Source organism: Stenella coeruleoalba (genome assembly GCF_951394435.1).
Source record: "Stenella coeruleoalba genome assembly, chromosome: 11".
In the NCBI taxonomy this organism is placed as follows: Eukaryota; Metazoa; Chordata; class Mammalia; order Artiodactyla; family Delphinidae; genus Stenella; species Stenella coeruleoalba.
The window spans coordinates 3,525,328-3,542,501 of record NC_137157.1 but is presented as its reverse complement, the minus strand read 5'-3'; the positions used below and the strand labels follow the sequence as shown (position 1 = coordinate 3,542,501).

Below are 17,174 nucleotides of genomic sequence, written 5' to 3'. Positions count from 1 at the left end.
CAGGCAGGTGCTATAGTGGGTTGAATCGTGTCCCCCAAAAAGATACACCCAAGTCCCAAACGCCGGTACCTGTGAACGTGACCTGATTTGGAAGTAGGGTCTCTGTGGATGTGATAAAGATATAAATTAAGATGAAGTCGTAGAGGAGTGGAATGGGCCCTCAACTCAATAGGACTGGAGGGACTTCCCTGGCAGTCCAGTGGTTAGGACTCTGCGTTTCCACTATGGGGGGCGCTCGGGTTTAAGCCCTGGTCGGGGAACTAAGATCCTGCGTGCCACACAGCGCGGCCAAAAAACAAAACTCAGTACGACACGAGTTCTTATGAGCCAGGAGAAGATGTCGAGACACGCAGGGAGGGGCCAGGTGATAACCGAGGCAAGCAGGCCAGGGTGATGCAGCTGCAGCCCGAGGGTCCTGGCAACCCCCGGAAGAGGCAGGAAGCCCTCCAGCTTCAGAGGGAGCGCCTGCCGATACCTTGATTTCTCGGACCTGTGGCCTCCGGACCGTGAGAGAATAAATGTCCTCTGTTGGAAGGCACCAGATACAGCAGCCCCCGAAGCTGACGCAGCAGGTCTGTAACCTTGAAGGACTGGTCCTAACAGAATCGGCCGAGGGCTTCCCTGGTGGCGCAGTGGTTGAGAGTCCGCCTGCCGATGCGGGGGACGCGGGTTCGTGCCCCGGTCCGGGAGGATCCCACATGCCGCAGAGCGGCTAGGCCCGTGAGCCATGGCCGCTGGGCCTGCGCGTCCGGAGCCTGTGCTCCGCAACGGGAGAGGCCACAGCAGTGAGAGGTCCGCGTATGGCAAAAAAAAAAAAAAAAAAAAAGAATCGGTCGACCCTCTCACTCAACCTAACATCCAGCCAATCACAAGTCCCTTGGCCTCTTAGGAGGCTTGATCTGAGCCCAGGATGCAGCCTGTAAAAGTCTGTACATGATGCAGAACTTTACAGAAGGTGCAGAGAGAGAGCGCTGGGCGGGGTAAGGAACCCACAACTCACATCCTCTGTGTGCAGCCCAGGCAGAGCTCCAGAGGGAACCACGAGGCAGCAGAAGCGCCCAGTGGGGAACCTCACACAGAACGGCCCAGAGCAACCCCAAGACGCCGCCAGCATCTCTGCCCCGGCCCAGACCTTGGAGGGGCAAGGGCTTCCCAGGGGCTGGGAGGGGAGGGGAGGGGGAGCGACCCTAATGGGTATGGGGTGTCCTCTGGAGGTGACAAACCGTTTAGAAAGAGACAGGTGGTGGCTGCACATCACTGTGAATGCCACTGCATTGTCCACTTAGAAATGGCTTATGTTACGTGAATGTCGCCTCAATAAAAATACAGAAGGAAAGATCACACCTAATTGCTTACATGTGTCAAAATGCCAACAAAAATACGCCTGGACCGGCACACGTGCCAAGCCGTACTGTACCCGGGACTCGGTCCTGATGGGGGGAGGTGCCAAATGACAGGGTGAGGCTGGGGACAGCAGAACCTGACCCGCACGCGGGAGGGGCAGCAGTGTCCCCGCCCCTCCGCTGGCCTCCTCCCATGCAGCTGGGGACACCGGGCACCCAGGGACCCTTCTTCTCATCCTGGGCCTTAAAGGTAAGGTACATATTCATCTTTGCGGCTTCTAACATACAGTTAAACACCAAACAGATTTTACTCACGTACCAGACCCCAAATTTATATTAACGTATCTGCCCCTTTTGCTGTGAACGATGTCAAGCCACAGGCTGAACTCAGAAACACAAAGAATGAGACACCCGGGCTCTGCAGAAGGGGCCATCACAACCCAGGACAAGACAAAAGGGATCAGGGCGCAGGTCTCGGGGTGGGGGTGGGGGGAACCACAAGGCAAAGGCACCTGCTTCCACTTGTCCAGCACCTGAGTGGCCGGAACAGTTTTGCTTTGTTGGCCTTTTCTTAACTGTGGTAAAATGCACGTCAAGTTTAACACCGTAGTCATTTGTAAGTGTACAGCTCAGCGGCATTAAATACGTTACTCTGCCACCATCACGCCCCAGCCATCTCCACGGCTCTTTTCAGCCAGCAAAACTGAAACTTTATACCCATCCAACAAACACCCCCCCCCAATTCCCTCTTCCCCAGCCCTGGTAACGTCCATTCTACTTTCTATCTCTACGAATGTGACTACCCCAGCAACCTCAACTAATCCTACGATATTCGTCCTCCTGTGTCCGGCTTATTTCAATGAGCACAATGTTCTCAAGGTCCATCCACGTGGTAGCCTGTGTCAGAAATTCCTTCCTTCTTAAGGCTGAATAATATTCCGTGGTACGTGGAGACCACTTCTGCTCATCTGTTCATCCCTCAGTGGACACCTGGGTTGCTTCCACCTTTGGCTACCGTGAATCGTGCTGCTATGAACGCGGGGGTGCAAATACCTGTTTAAGTCCCTGCTTTGACTTCTTTTGGGTGTATGTCCAGAAGCGGAATTCCTGGGTCCTGTGGCAATTCTATGTTTAACTTTCTGAGGAACCACCCCACTGTTTTCCACAGCAGCTGCACCATTTCACATTCCCAATAGGGCACAAGGGCTCCGATTCCTCCACACCCTTGCCAACGCCTGCTACTTTCTGCTTTGCTTTGTCTTCATAACGGCCATCCTAAAGGTCTGAGGTGGTGTCCCACCATGGCTCTGATGTGCGTTTTCCTGGTGATCAGTGGTGGTGAGCATCTTTTGCCTTTGGACCATCCGGCTCTCTTCTTGGGAGAAATGTCTATCATGTCCTTTGCCCGTTGTGTAATCTGGTTGGTTGTTTCTCTGCTGTTGAGTTGCAGGAGTTCTTTACATGTTCTGGATAATATTCCCTTATCAGATACTGGATATGAAAGTATTTCGTAACAGCTTTTAAACGTGATCATTTCTCAGCACCTGCACGGTACATGGCAAGAAAGAGGTTTCCCAACTCACAGCCCAGGCTGGACCCTTCACTTACAGAACGATACAGGGTAGGAGTCGAGAGGAGGGTCCTGGGCAATGACCCCACCCCCACCCCCATGGGGCACCAAGGCCCAGAGAGGGCCATCCGGACCAGTGTCAGCAATCAGCACGAGGGCATGCCACCCGGGCTTCCTCGCCAGTGGAACCTCCCTCATGCTCCCCCCAATACTGGAGATGGGTCACAACACAGAAGGACGGCTGCTGGGAGGGTGGCCGCACTTGGCCTTTTCCAACGCAGGGCTGCACAGAAGCTGAACTACTTCACGCTGTGGAAACGGTCCTGCAACAATCAACTCACAGGGACCTCCCTGGTGGTCCAGTGGTTAGGACTCTGCGCTTCCACCACGAGGGGCAAGGGTCTGATACCTGGTCAGGGAACTAAGATCCTGCCAGCCACAAGGAGCGGCCAAAAAAAAAAAAACCAACTCACTGATAAAAGTATATTGCCTGGCAAGAAAGCTCTTATCTCCAAATGCTTACAGAGCATATGACTTGACTTACACTACTTGCTGTTAGTTTACCTTAATGAAGTATAATTTAGAGCGGGTATTTTGAAAATCCTAAAAAGCTAAGAAAGCTACAGACCCAGCAGTAAAGACAGGTTATAAGAAATGAGAGAAAACTCTTGATTGACAGATGGAGGGAAAGTGGGAGGGAAAGAGGTAAGGCTGGCAGGAGGCTCCCTGAATCTGTGCTCCTGGAGCCGGAAGGCGCCCCGAGGGCACATCAGACAGCTGCTCTGTGTGGGCTCATCCGTGCCCACCTCCCCTGCCTGTGGCTCTGACCCCTGCACTGGCTCTGGCTCCTCCCTGCAGCTGGTGCACACCGGTCCTGCACTCCACACTTTCCTGTGACACAGCTCCACCACAGAAGACCCCATAGAGACTTGGGCACAGCTCCCCAGGACCCCCTGCTTCCCCACCCTGCTCATCCGAGGGAGGGGGGAAGGGCCGAATGCTCCCGTGGAATCAGGCCTGACGCACACACGGCCCTCAGCCCTCCTGTTCTGGGCAATGTGGTCACTCGCACCAAGCTTCCATCCTCAGAACCCCCAAACCTGGGCTCCCCCTTCCAGGGCTCAGCCATTGGCCGAAGGTGGGGATTGAAGGGGGTGGTCACCACAGTAGTTAGAGCGCTCAGACACCAGGGTCTGGGCCCGGCCCTCCCCACCACCAGCTCACCGGCCTCAGTCTCTCCGCTGCGAAATGAGGGTTCTCTGAGACCCCAGAGAGATGATGCAGGCAGAGCCCAAGCACACAAGCCGGAACAGCGTGGTGGCCGTGCTCTCACGTGACCAGCCCAGGTGCCCCGTCCGGCTCTGAGGCCAGCCTCCTGCACCGTGGGCCGCCTGGTCCTCGAGGGCCAGGCACTGACCCCGGACCGTGAAGCCACAGCAAAGAGGAGGAGGGGGGCCCGGCCAGGGAGGGGAGCGGTTAGGGAGGGGGGCCATAACCCCCCAGCTCCCCAGAGACAGCACAAGGCATTCGGGGACCCGGAAGTGTCCACCCTTTCAGGAAACGTGACGACAGGTGAGGGGCGGGGCAGCCCATCTCAGGTTCCTGCCTAGAAAACGGAGGCACTGTCACCTCGCCCCCAAGATTCATGGAGAAAGGACACCAGCTCACCTGCTCACCTGCAGTTCACCTGCACCGGCAGCTCCAACGGAAAAGCACGTGGAAAGGTGCCCACAAGGCCACTCCCTGCAGCCTCAGCTGCCGCCCTGCCAGGCGCTGAGGACCTGACATGGCGGCGTCCGCCGGCCAAGGGCTAGCACGATGCCCCTTCCACGGGGCCCCCCACCCTCCGTGCGTTCCCAAACCCCTGCACAAGGCCCCCAGCTCCGAGGGACCCCCTGTGTGGGCCCACATGCCCTCCACCACGACGGCAAAGGTTAAAACCCAGTAGCGCAGGGGCTTCCCTGGTGGCGCAGTGGTTGGGAGTCCGCCTGCCGATGCAGGGGACACGGGTTCGTGCCCCGGTTGAACCCCGGTCCGGGAAGATCCCACATGCCGCGGAGCGGCTGGGCCCGTGAGCCATGGCTGCTGAGCCTGCGAGTCCGGAGCCTGTGCTCCGCAACGGGAGAGGCCACAACAGTGAGGGGCCCGCGTACCGCAAAAAACAACAACAACAAAAAAAAACCCAGTAGTGCGGTGGGTGGAAGGCAAGGTTATTGTAACATAGTTTGCCTTTAAAGTAGTTGTTTAAACCACGTGTGGGTCTGTTCGCGTGTAGACATGCGTACATGTGTACCTGTGTATATGTGTACACGTGCGTGTCTGTGTGTTTAAGAAAAAACCATGGCCTTTATCCAGGACATCAAGAGACACTCAACAGAGTGATGAAAATGATAAAGTCTCCTGTTGGGCTTTTCCCAGCTTCGGAATGTTCACGCCCAAAAAGGTGATGAGCCAGGTAGCCGCAAGTTCTTACCTGAAGCAAAAGCAGAACTCAGCCATTGGAGTCTTCCTGAAAACAGCCCATTCCTTCCACCCGGTGCCAAGCCCCCAGCCAAGCATGGAAGGAACTGAGAGTGGCCTGTCCTCTGCACAGGCCCCCTCCCCGCCGCATCTGTCCTCTAAGTGAAGGCAGAAGAGGAGCCCTTGGCCTTGGCACGTGGCCCCTCCCCCCGGACCCCTCTGGATCATTCCATAAATTATCCACAGATTTGCTGAGCACCTACTGTGTGCCGAGCCTCAGGCCTACAGGGCAAAGCAGAGGGGGGCCCGTTGTCCCCAAGAACAAAAGGCTACTTCCCTCTGTCCACCACAACCTGGGTCCCTAACCCGAGTTACCCCGGTTACCCTTCCAAAACAAACATGCAGAAAGGAAGACGGTTATTTATTATCCCTCCTCCACCCAATATCCAAGAAGGGCTTTGATAAGAACCTACGTGCTCAGGTGAGAGAAGAAGAAAAAACCGAAAACTATTTTCCCCCAAGGCTGTGAGTTGAAAAGAATCAAGCCAATCTTCAGAATATTTTCCGCACTCTCTGCCCCCCTTGATAAAATCTACTTCTGTCTGCATGCAAGTGCCCAGCCAGACTACACGCCCAGCCAGACTACACGCCCCGGGGGGCACAGACTCTGCTACCAGGGCCCCGGCACCCATCCTCCCACCCACCCGGTTCCTTAACGGGTTTCTGCTCTCAGGTGTCCAAATGGGCAGGTGCGTGCAGCAGCCCACACCAAAGTGGACTTTCAACAGTGACACCAGGTTCTGGACAGACTCGTGGCATCACCAACACCAGTCACTTCTCCAGGTATGATATCAGTGCCACCCCTCCTTCCGAAGTGCTCATGTGGCTGCAACGTTTCCCGGATTTAAAAAAAACAGTCTCTCTGTCGCCCTCATTGGCACGTGGGGACAGATGGAGACCTCATGTCACCAGGTAGGCAGTGCTGAGATGGGGAAAGCTGGGTCCTTGTGAGTCAGGTCACCTGTGGCCTTCAGCCCCTGCCCATCCCCCGCCCCGCACTCCTGTTCCCGCATCAGGGGTCCCGTGACTCAAAGAGAAGCGGACGCTGCCGTCCCCGCCCCGACTCCTGCAGCCTCATCGACACTCAGCTGGGCCACGGCAGGCCCTTGACTGCCACTGAGGCCTATCCCCCCAGTCCAGTGCCCCCAAAGGTGCCAGCGCCTGGGACAGATGAACACCTGCGCAAGCAGCAGCGTTGCAGGACGGGCCAGGACGGCTGTGCACGTTAACTGGTCAACCCCTCTTGACGGTCAACTCTGCCTGGGTCCCCATGGCCATCCCACCTTCCCTCTGAGCTTCCCCCACACCCGGCCACTCAGTCCTCTGCTCCTCAAGCCCCACAACACCCCGGCTCTCATGGAGACCATCAAGGACCTCCCCTTGGCTAACCCAAGTCACACCTCTGTCCTGAGGCTCCCTGAACACTGGTGACCCCCTTCAGGCCCTCACACTCCCTCAGCCTCCAGGGCCTCGGACCCTTGGTTTTGTCCTCCTGCGGGTGGCTATTCCAGCTCCAGCTCTCATGCAGGTCCAGCCTGCCTGGGCCCCCCCAGGCTGCACCTGACCCATGTCCCCATCACAGGGGTCCTCTGCCCGAGTGCCCTCCACCCCTGCGGCCATGATGGTCCTCTCTGTCACCCCCGGGGCCACGCTCACCACCTCTGGCTGTGGCCCCAGCTGGTCTCGCCTGCCCAGACCCGTACGTCCAACCGTCTTCACGACAAGGTCAAAGGTGCCCAGCTGCACGGGGTCCAAAGTGGCCTCAGGGTCCTCCCCTGGTGCACGCACATCCTCACCCCATGTTCATCTGCATGTTCCCAAAAGAACAGCCTGAGAGCCGCCATCCCGGGTTCAAATCCCAAAGCTGCCACCACAAGCCGGGCGCCCTGGATGCGGGGTCGAGCCTCTGGGGGCCCTGGTCTGCTCCTCGATGAGACGATACCTTCCACCGCTGAGGCTGCTGCAGGAGCAGACAGGTAGCACAGGGTCGGGGTGCGGGGGTAGTGGGGGAGGGTCCTAGCACGAGGAGCGCGTGGGCTGATCAACTCCACCCTCACCTCCACATCTCACCATCTAACCTCCCAAATCCCCTCCATCCACCCATCCCCCTCAGCAGCTCAGCTGCGGGGGAGGGGATTCAGCTGGCGGGAAGGCATATCACACTCACCTTGGCACAGGGGAGTCCCCAGCCCACGCTCCCCTTGAATTCACTTCCCTGTTTATCGACTGTCCCCACCCAACCTCCCTCTCCAGGGCCTGGGACACGGTAGGCCTGGCACAGAGTAGGCGCTCGATAAACAAATAAACACTCCCTTGTTTCTGAGCCAGTGTTTCTGAAAGTATATTACCAAGTGACTACCTCCAGATACTAAAGCGCTGAGACAGTTAACTAGCTTCCCAAAGTACCTAACTCTTCCGGGGTAAGTTATGTTACTGGAGAATCCAGCTCGACGACTGACGTGGTTTAAGCTGGTCTGACCCTTTTCCACAGGGTAAGATTCAGCAAAGAAGCATAACGCTTGCCTCCAGACGCTGCCTGGTACGATGCCCACGTCCCTGCTTCCTCGTTGGCCATCACAGTCCCTACGATATCCTGTATTTAACTCGGCAAACACTTTTTAAAACTTTATCAAGCCTGGACGGCGTTATCCCATTGAGTCCCCACCAGAGTAAACGGATAAAGGTTATTCAATCTTGTTATTTCACGACTTCCAGTATTTTCTGACACGTCTGAATGACTCATGGCCCAATCATTTTTACCCCGCAAAATGCTACTTTTCCCACTCCCACTGGCCCACATGCCCACAAGCACGAGGTCATTTTCCACCAAATGCCGCGTTCCATGATGTGCAGCTCACGGCTGGACACCCACAGGGACACACACGTTCAAGTCGAATTTAAAAGGCCCGTGTTACTAAATGACCAACATCTAGAAAAACTACCTAAGGGACTCCACATGTGACAGTCCCGTCGGGTTATTAGCCACGCTGCTTTCTAAAATGCAAACACGGCTCTTATAAACATTCAGAGTACAAAAGCCCCTATCGTAGAATTTTAAATCTCATTCAAAAACTGTCACGTGTAGGGACTTCCCTGGTGGTGCAGTGGTTAAGAATCCGCCCGCCAATGCAGGGGACACAGGTTCGAGCCCTGGTCTGGGAAGATCCCACATGCCCCGGAGCAACTAAACCCGTGAGCCACAACTACTGTGCCTGCACTCTAGAGCCCGTGAGCCACAACTACCGAGCCTACGTGTCACAACTACTGAAGCCCGTGCACCTAGAGTCTGTGCTCGGCAACAAGAGAAGCCACCGCAAGGAGAAGCCCACACACCACAACGAAGAGTCGTCCCCGCTCGACACAACTAGAGAAAAGCCCGTGCGCAGCAACGAAGACCCAATACAACCAGAAATAAATTTAAAAATTTTTTTTAAAAAAACTGTCACATATAAAACAAACACCACGTATCACTGGCTGTTATCTAAAAACGGGAGCAATTTGAACGTGACTATACTCAGAATTCAGAAAATGTTCAGGGTTTTGTCCTTGGTGGGCTACATAAAACCATCAACACTATCTGCTCCCAGTCCAATGATTGTACTAACGCCCCCATCCAGGCAAAAGGAGCTGCCCTCCTCCCAAGCATGTCCATCTTGGGTACCACATACCCCACCACCCCCGCCCCGGTCCCCGCAATCCTGTGCACCTTCCCAGCGGCTCCACTTCTGGAGGCACCCAGCCCTTCCTGGCACGGCTTCCACAAAACCTAGTGGACAGCTGGGCTCTTCTTTTTATTTAGTTATTTAGTTATTTATTTTTGGTTGCGTCGTGTCTTTGTTGCTGCGCGCGGGCTTTCTCTAGTTGTGGCGAGCGGGGGCTACTCTTCTTTGCGGTGTGCGGGCTTCTCATTGTGGTCACTTCTCTTGATGCAGAGCACAGGCTCTAGACGCACGGGCTTCAGTAGTTGTGGCACACCGGCTCTGTAGTTGTGGCTCACGGGCGGTAGAGCGCAGGCTCAGTAGTTGTGGCGCACAGGCTTAGTTGCTCTGCGGCATGTGGGATCTTCCTGGACTAGGGCTCGAATCCACGTCCCCTACATTGGCAGGAGGATTCTTAACCACTGCGCCACTAGGGAAGACCCATGGGCTCTGCTTTCCAGCACCTCGAGGGCGGTAATAATGCGCTAGAGGCCACAGGGTATGGCTGTAAACCCGGGGAAGCCAATCACACTTCACTGAAAATAGCTTGTGAGTTTGAAACCACAGCTTTCCCCATTGTTTCTTTTAAAAAACCTAAGAATCCAAGTCTGGTTAATTCAAAGGCTGACCTTTTTGCTTTGCTGTTCGGAATTACATATTTTATAGTTTCATAGTTTACAATATTTTTTTCTTTGAACCATTAAATAGTCGTCAGATGGTCAGAGAGTTGTATAGGACCCCAAGGCGCCTACTTAAACCAGGGCAAGGATTCGGCCCTGAAACAATTCAGCTTAGCAACTAATTCCTCAAAACTTTTCTCTTCCGGTGGCGCAGTCGTTAAGAATCTGCCTGCCAGGGGACACAGGTTCAATCCCTGGCCCGGGAAGATCCCACATGCCGCGGAGCAGCTGGGCCCGTGCACCACAACTACTGAGCCCACATGCCAGAACTAGTGAAGCCTGCGCACCTAGAGCCCGCGCTCTGCAACAAGGGAAGCCACTGCAATGAGAAGCCCGTGCACCGCAACGAAGAGTAGCCCCTGCTCACCAAAGCTAGAGAAAGCCCGCGTGCAGTAACGAAGACCCAACACAGCCAAAAATAAATAAATAAATTTATATTTTAAAGAAGTAACTAAAATGAAATACAATTTAAATAAAAAAACCAAAACAGGGCTTCCCTGGTGGCGCAGTGGTTGAGAGTCCACCTGCCGATGCAGGGAACATGGGTTTGTGCCCCGGTCCGGGAAGATCCCATATGCCGCGGAGCGGCTGGGCCCGTGAGCCATGGCCGCTGGGCCTGCGCATCCGGAGCCTGTGCTCTGCAGCGGGAGAGGCCACAACAGTGAGAGGCCCGCGTACCGCAAAAAAACAAAAACAAAAACAAAACTCTTCTCTCAGGTAAGAGGGGAGTGTGAAGAGCCAGCTTGTCTTGCTTAGATCTGGGTGGACGCCTGGTGCCTCTGCTTGCTGGCTATGTGACCCTGAGGAAGTGACGTAACACCTCTGAGCCTCAGTCTCTTCATCTGTGTAATGGGCAGCCACCTAATGCCACTCACTTCCCAGGTACCAGAGGAATAAGTGATGGTGTAGGTAAAAGAGTTTACAAAACTGCTTGATATCCAGGCAGAACCCATTACAAGGTGATCATCACCACCTGGGAGGGTGGACATGAGGCCCCAGTGCCTGACTGACACGAGGGTACGTCACAAGGACTGGAAGCCCAAACTGGATCACTGGGACAATGACATCATAGAATGGAACACCCAACCCACCTTCAACTGTGGTCCTGGCTGTGGTTCCACCCGGTAGGCAAGATGGCCCTCAGTAACTAACCTCTTTTGAACAAAATCCATCTTAAACCCTTTATCCAGCTATCATAGGGGAGGCCACATTCCTGATGTTTCAGACACACAAAACATCCCTGCTCCCGGCATGCACCCATTCCCGCTAGAGCACCATAGCCCCTGTAAATTCAAAACCCTATGATGTTGCCAAGTCTTTTTTTTTTTTTTTTTTTTTTTTTTGGCTGCGTTAGGTCTTCGTTGCTGCGCGCAGGCTTTCTCTAGTTGAGGCAAGCAGGGGCTTCTCTTGTTGCAAAGCATGGGCTCTAGGCGCTCGGGCTCAGCAGTTGTGACTCTCGGGCTCAGCAGTAGTGGCTCACGGGCTCTAGAGCGCAGGCTCAGTAGTTGAGGTACACAGGTTTAGTTGCTCCGTGGCATGTGGGATCTTCCCGGACCAGGGATCAAACCCGTGTCCCCTGCACTGGCAGGTGGATTCTTAACCACTGCACCACCAGGGAAGTACCCCCCCAAGTCATTTTTATATAGGCTAAATTTTCCATCCACTCTGCTTTATCTAGCAGGTAAAGCAGTACGGGGGATAAAGAAAGAGAAAATGCAAATGGAAATTTATGAAAGAGACCTTTTTTCAAAATTGTTGCTGCTCGGAAAACCCACAACCCTGGTTGACAACTCTCCTTAAAGGCCTATCCGTATTCTCTACACACATTCACAACTTCACAAAAGCCGCAATATTCACCTACAGACAGACTGGGCTGACAACATCAATGTTGCAGTATCCCATGGCCTCAAAACTGGACCTGTACGTTCCAGATTTTATAAGCAAACTGGAAACTCTTTGCTACCCAATCCTTAGTAAATAAAGAATTACAGCCAAATGCGGAAACAAAATAAATCAGAAAATTAACTTTTTAATTCTTCCAGGGCTCCCATGGGTATGCTGTATTGTAATAATTTATTGTTTAAACAATTCATCTGAAACATTGACTCAACCCACAGATCCTAACCTTTCTTGGTGATAGTTTGCTCTCCTAATTAAGGTCACCTGCCTGCAGGAGTCACTGAGGGTCTCTTTACTGTTCCCCAATCCACCCCCTGGCCCGGCCAAATCCTTCTCTCTCTCTTCCGTGCCCTCCTGTTTGTCCCCCTCTCTGGCCCCGCAGCTCCACCTGACACAGGGAGGTCAGCAGCGTGGAGGACCCACCCCTGACTGCCTGGGTCTGGCTGGCTGAGCTGAGACATCCTCCCTCCAGCCCAGAGCGGGCAAGCAGGGTTCCCACACTGGCTCCACCACCAACCCAGGCAGGCCTCTAAGTAACAACCAAATTACAAGTCCACGTCCAGGAGCTGAAGCCAAGATCAAACGAGGCTGCGCTTTCAAAGAGCTCCCACACAGGTGAGCACACTTAAGCCCGACTGTTAAAACCTGGAGGAGACAGAAAAGACACACGAAAGGAACTAACTCCAGCTGTCTTGCAGGGTGACTCAAGGACCCATCCGGCAATTTCCAACGGTCCCACCCAAGAACGAACTGGCACATGGGCGCACGGTGACCTCTGACCTTTCCAGACAGGCATGTGGCTGACTACATAGCATCACCAAGCCAACCAGACGCTCAGATAACCCCCGAGACCAGGTTTTCACAGCAGAACTCGGGAGCCAGACCCTCTGAGAAAAGCCCAGGAAGCCCCGGTCTTGAACTTGAAAAAGCCCAGGCCTGCTCCCAGCAAAAACGCTGAGGGCAGCAGTGCGGTGCCCCTCTCACTCTCCCGGCCTGGTTGAGGAGCACGTCCTGGGCTAGCGGTATCCAACCATCCAACCGGAGGCCACAAATCCCCAGAGCTACCCGGGCCCTGCCTGACTGCGCCCCGGCAAGCCGGGCGGGCTCGGGGCAGGTCCCCGCAGCTCTCCAGGTGGCCCCGCGGAGCCCCCAGGGCCACTCACCAGAAACAGACACCTCCATGAGCGCCTCCAGAGGCCGGTTGTTGTTCAGGTCGGGGCTGAGCTGCAGCTCGCCCGAGGCGGGGTCCAGCAGCAGCAGCTGGAGCTCGTTGCCCTGCAGGAAGGTGTAGTTGAGGCTGTCCAAGAGGTCAGGGTCATGGGCCGGGATACGGCCAATCACACCAGTGGGGAAGCTGTTGGACTTATTGGTGACATAGTTGTTGAAGAGGATCTGGAAGTCCGGCAGCACCGGCGGGTTGTCGTTCTGGTCCACGAGGCGGATGCGCACCGTGGCCCGGCTCACCAGGGGGGCCGACGTGGCCTGCACCACGAGCACATACTCCCGCCGGGCTTCAAAGTCCAGCTCGACCAGGGCACGCAGGTCCCCACTCAGCAGGTCGAGCTGGAAGACCTCAGGCACGTTGCCTTCCACGATCTGGTACATGATCTGGGCGTTGGGGCCTTCGTCGGGGTCACTAGCTCGAATCCTCGCCACCACGGACCCCACCGGGCTGTTCTCCTCCACAAACAGCTCCAGCTCGTCCCTCTCAAACACCGGAGGGTTGTCGTTAATGTCCAAGACGGTCACCTGGATTTCCACGGAAGCGCTAAGGGGCACCGGGCTACCCCGGTCCACGGCCAGGGCACGAAGATTATACACGGCCACGTTCTCCCGGTCCAGCCGGCGCTGGGTGCGGATCACGCCAGATGTGGGCTCAATGTAGAAGTCCCCATCGCCGTCGTCGCCGCCCTGGAAGGTGTACAGCAGGCGGCCATTGGGGCCCGAGTCCCGATCCGTGGCCGAGACCTGGAGGACGCTGGTTGACGGGGGAGCATCCTCGAAGACGGAGCCCTGGTAAAATTCCCGCAGGAACCGCGGTACGTTGTCATTGGCGTCCAGGACGAGGATCTCCAGGGAGGTGGTGTCGGACTTCTGAGGGACACCGTTGTCCCGAGCTGTGATGCCCAGCGTGTAGGCGGCCTGGCTCTCGTAGTCCAGCTCTGTCACGGTGTAGATGGTGCCGGTGTCGGGGTCGATTCGGAACTGCGGCACGGGATCCTCCAGCACGTAGGTGATGCGGGCGTTCTCGCCGGTGTCCTCGTCGGTGGCGCTGATGGTGGCGATGGAGGTGCCCACGGGCCGGTCCTCGCTGACGCTCACGGTGTAGTGCGAGCTCTGGAAGACCGGCCGGTGGGTGTTGGCGTCGGTGACGTTGATGAAGACCTGCGCAGTGTGAGCGCGCATGCCGTCTGACGCGGTTACCGCCAGCACGTACTGCCGTTCCTGCTTGTAGTCCAGCGGCAGCGCCAGCGTGATGAGGCCGCCGCCGCTCTGGCTGCTGAGCGCAAAGCGGTTCCGCGTGTTGCCGCCGGTGAGCTGGTAGGTGATCACACTGTTAGCATCCCGGTCGAGGGCCCGCAGGGTCAGCACGCTGCTCCCCACGGCTGCGTCCTCGTTCAAACGCAGCTCGTACACGGGCTGCGTGAACATGGGGTCGTTGTCATTTACGTCTAGCACCGTGATGGCCACGCTGGCGGAGGAGCTCATGGGCGGCGAGCCGTGGTCCACCGCCTCCACCCCGAAGCTGTAATGCTCCAATTCCTCACGGTCCAGCTCCGCACACACGGTGATCCAGCCCGAGCTGTTGTGGATGTGGAAAGGGAAGTCCGCGGCCGAAGCGGGGTCTTGGGGCCCAGCACCGCCACTGCCCACGGAGGCCGAGGCGGTGTCCACCAGGCGGTAGCGCAAACGCGCGTTCTCACCCGCGTCTGCGTCCACCGCCTGAATGTGCAGAACCGAGTGGCCCAGAGGCACGTTCTCCAGCACGGCTGCCTGAAAGGGGCTGCTCACAAATATAGGGGCGTTGTCGTTCACGTCCAGCACCTGCACCGAGACCAGCCCCGAGGAGTTGATGAGTGGAGGCCGGCCCCCGTCCTGGGCCTTGATGCGCAGCGTGTACTCCCGGATGGCCTCGAAGTCCAGGGGGTTGATCACATCCAGGCTGCCGCTCAGCGAATGCAGGTAGAACTGCCCCTTGAGGTTCCCGCTGATGATGCTGTAGTGTATGGCCGCGTTCTGGCCCTGGTCCCGATCTGTGGCCTGCACTCGCAGCACGGGCGTGTTGACCGCCACGTCCTCGGGCACCTGGACCACATAGCGCTTCTCGCTGAACTGGGGGTAGTTGTCGTTCTCGTCCTCCACCACGATGTGCACGGTGGCAGTGGCACTGAGCGGGCCCGGGTTGCGGCCCTGGTCGTTGGCCTCCACCAGCAGCTGGTAGGAGGCCTCTTCCTCCCGGTCCACCACGGCCCGGGTGCGCACTACGCCCGAGCGCTCGTCGATCTCGAAGACACCACCCGCGCCCTCCAGCAGCCGGTAGCGCATATTGGCGTTGGAGGGCGCGTCGCCGTCGGTAGCGCGGATGGTCAGAACCTCGTAGCCCACCTCCAGGTTCTCGCGCACTCGCTCGCGGTACTCAGACTGCTCGAAGACCGGACTGTGGTCGTTGGTGTCGCTGACTGTGACGGTGAGGTAGGTGGCGGCCGAGCGCCGAGGCGAGCCGTGGTCCACAGCGCTCACTTTGAGTACGTGCGTGTCCTTGGTCTCGCGGTCCAGCGCGCGGGCGGTGCTCACCAAGCCCGTGTCGGAGTCGATGAGGAAGTAGCCATTGGAGCGCTCATCGAACAGCGCCTCCATCTGGTAGCTCAGGCGCCCCGCCTCGCCCTCGTCCGGGTCGTGCGCGCGCAGCTCGATGACCGCGGTGCCCGCCGGCTCGTTCTCAGGCACCGACACCTGGTAGCTGGGCAGCTGGAACTGCGGGGTAGTGCTGCCGCCAGCGCCCCGCCGGGCCCGCCGCGCCGCCCCCGCCCCGACCTGAGGCAGGCTTGGCGGCGACAGCGATGGGGAGGGTGTCCCCGAGGCCGCCTCCAGCGCCAGCTCCACCCGGATGGTGCCGGCCGCGCGCCGCAGGGCACAGAGCAGGCGCAGGCGGGCCGAGCCACCAGGCGGCAGGCAGACAGGGCGGCGTGGGCAACGGGACCCGGCGCGCGGCGGGCAGCCGCAGGCGGGGAAAGTGGTCAGGGCCTCGAGCGCCGAGTGCAGCGTGGCCCCGCCGCCGCCGCCGGGTCCCGGGAAGCAGAACACCGCGCCGGGGCCAGGCACCGTGAGCACAGCCCGCGCGCGCAGCTCCGCGCCGGGAGCTCGCCCGCGCCGGGGCCGGGCGCTGCAACCGGGACCGTGCGCGCGTGCCCGCAAGCGGAGGCTCAGCGCCGTCTGGGCGCTACGGGCAGCCAGGCGGACATGCAGCGGCAGCGGGCGTCCCCCCAGGCGCGCGCAGCCCCGGAGCCCCGCGCCCGGCCCACGCCGCCGCCCCGCCAGCCGCCCGTCGCGGCTCACGTCCAGCAGCTCCCGCAGCGCTCGGGGCGTGAGCGCCGCGTCCAGCGCATAGGTCCAGCCGGGCCCGAGGGCGAAGGCGCGGGCCCCGCCGGGCACTCGCAACTCCCAGGCGGCCGCTCGAAGCCCCAGCACCGGTAGGGCGGCGACCGCAGCCAGGAGCAGCAGCGCAGGCAACACGGGCGGCGGCGGCGGCGGCGGCGCCATGGCCCGGAGCCCGAGCCCGAGCCGGGCGCCCGAGCACAATCCATGCACCCGGCGCGGCTCCGCATCCACCCGGCGCGGCCGGGGGGCGGCTCCCGCGCGGCCTGTGCCGGGCCCTCGGGGCGGCTCGCGCCCCGCCTCCCCGGGGGCCCTGGCGGGGACACCGGGGGCCGGGCTCCCGGTCTCCCCCGCAGCTTCCACTTCGAGAGCACTTTGCGAAAGTTTGCGAAGTTGGTTTCAAGATGGCTCCTCCGCGCGTCCCGGGAGGGCGCCGCGCATCAACCTGCGGTGGCGGCGGCTCTAGGTGGCTCCAGGTGGCTCCCGCGCTGGCTCGGCCGGGCGGCGTGGGAAGCAGGGCGGGCCCGGAGCGGGGCGAGGGCTGCGCTCCCGGAGCGGGCTGGGCCGCACCGCGCTGCTCAGACCCCGGCGGCCGGCTGCTGCCTGGGCGGTGCGCTCGGCCCGCGCCCCCAGCGCCCGCGCTCTCCCCGCCCCTGGCCAGGCCCGGCCCCGCCCCCGGCCCCGCCGCGTATTGTTCAAACCGGGGGGCCGGGGGGCCGGGGGGCCGGCCCGGAGGTGCGCGCCGGGGGAATCGCTATGGAGACGCGGGGGCGCAGCGGTGACGGGGGCGGGGGGCCGGGTTCACTCCCGGGCGGCCTCCCCTCCCTGCCTCCCTGGTGGGCGGGGCCGAGGGAGCAGGGCCGGGAAA

The 17,174-nt window shown here is 58.7% G+C and overlaps 1 protein-coding gene across 1 annotated transcript in view; it reads right to left on the bottom strand.

The window, feature by feature from the left end:
• CELSR1 (cadherin EGF LAG seven-pass G-type receptor 1) overlaps window positions 1–16,888 on the bottom strand; it is a 152,063-nt gene extending 135,175 nt beyond the window's left edge. The window contains exon 1 of the mRNA XM_079937142.1: window positions 12,874–16,888. Within this exon, the coding sequence (XP_079793268.1) occupies window positions 12,874–16,471 (3,598 nt within the window). The 5' untranslated portion in view covers window positions 16,472–16,888. The remainder of the gene's footprint in view (window positions 1–12,873) is intronic.
• Between the last annotated feature and the right edge of the window lie 286 nt (window positions 16,889–17,174).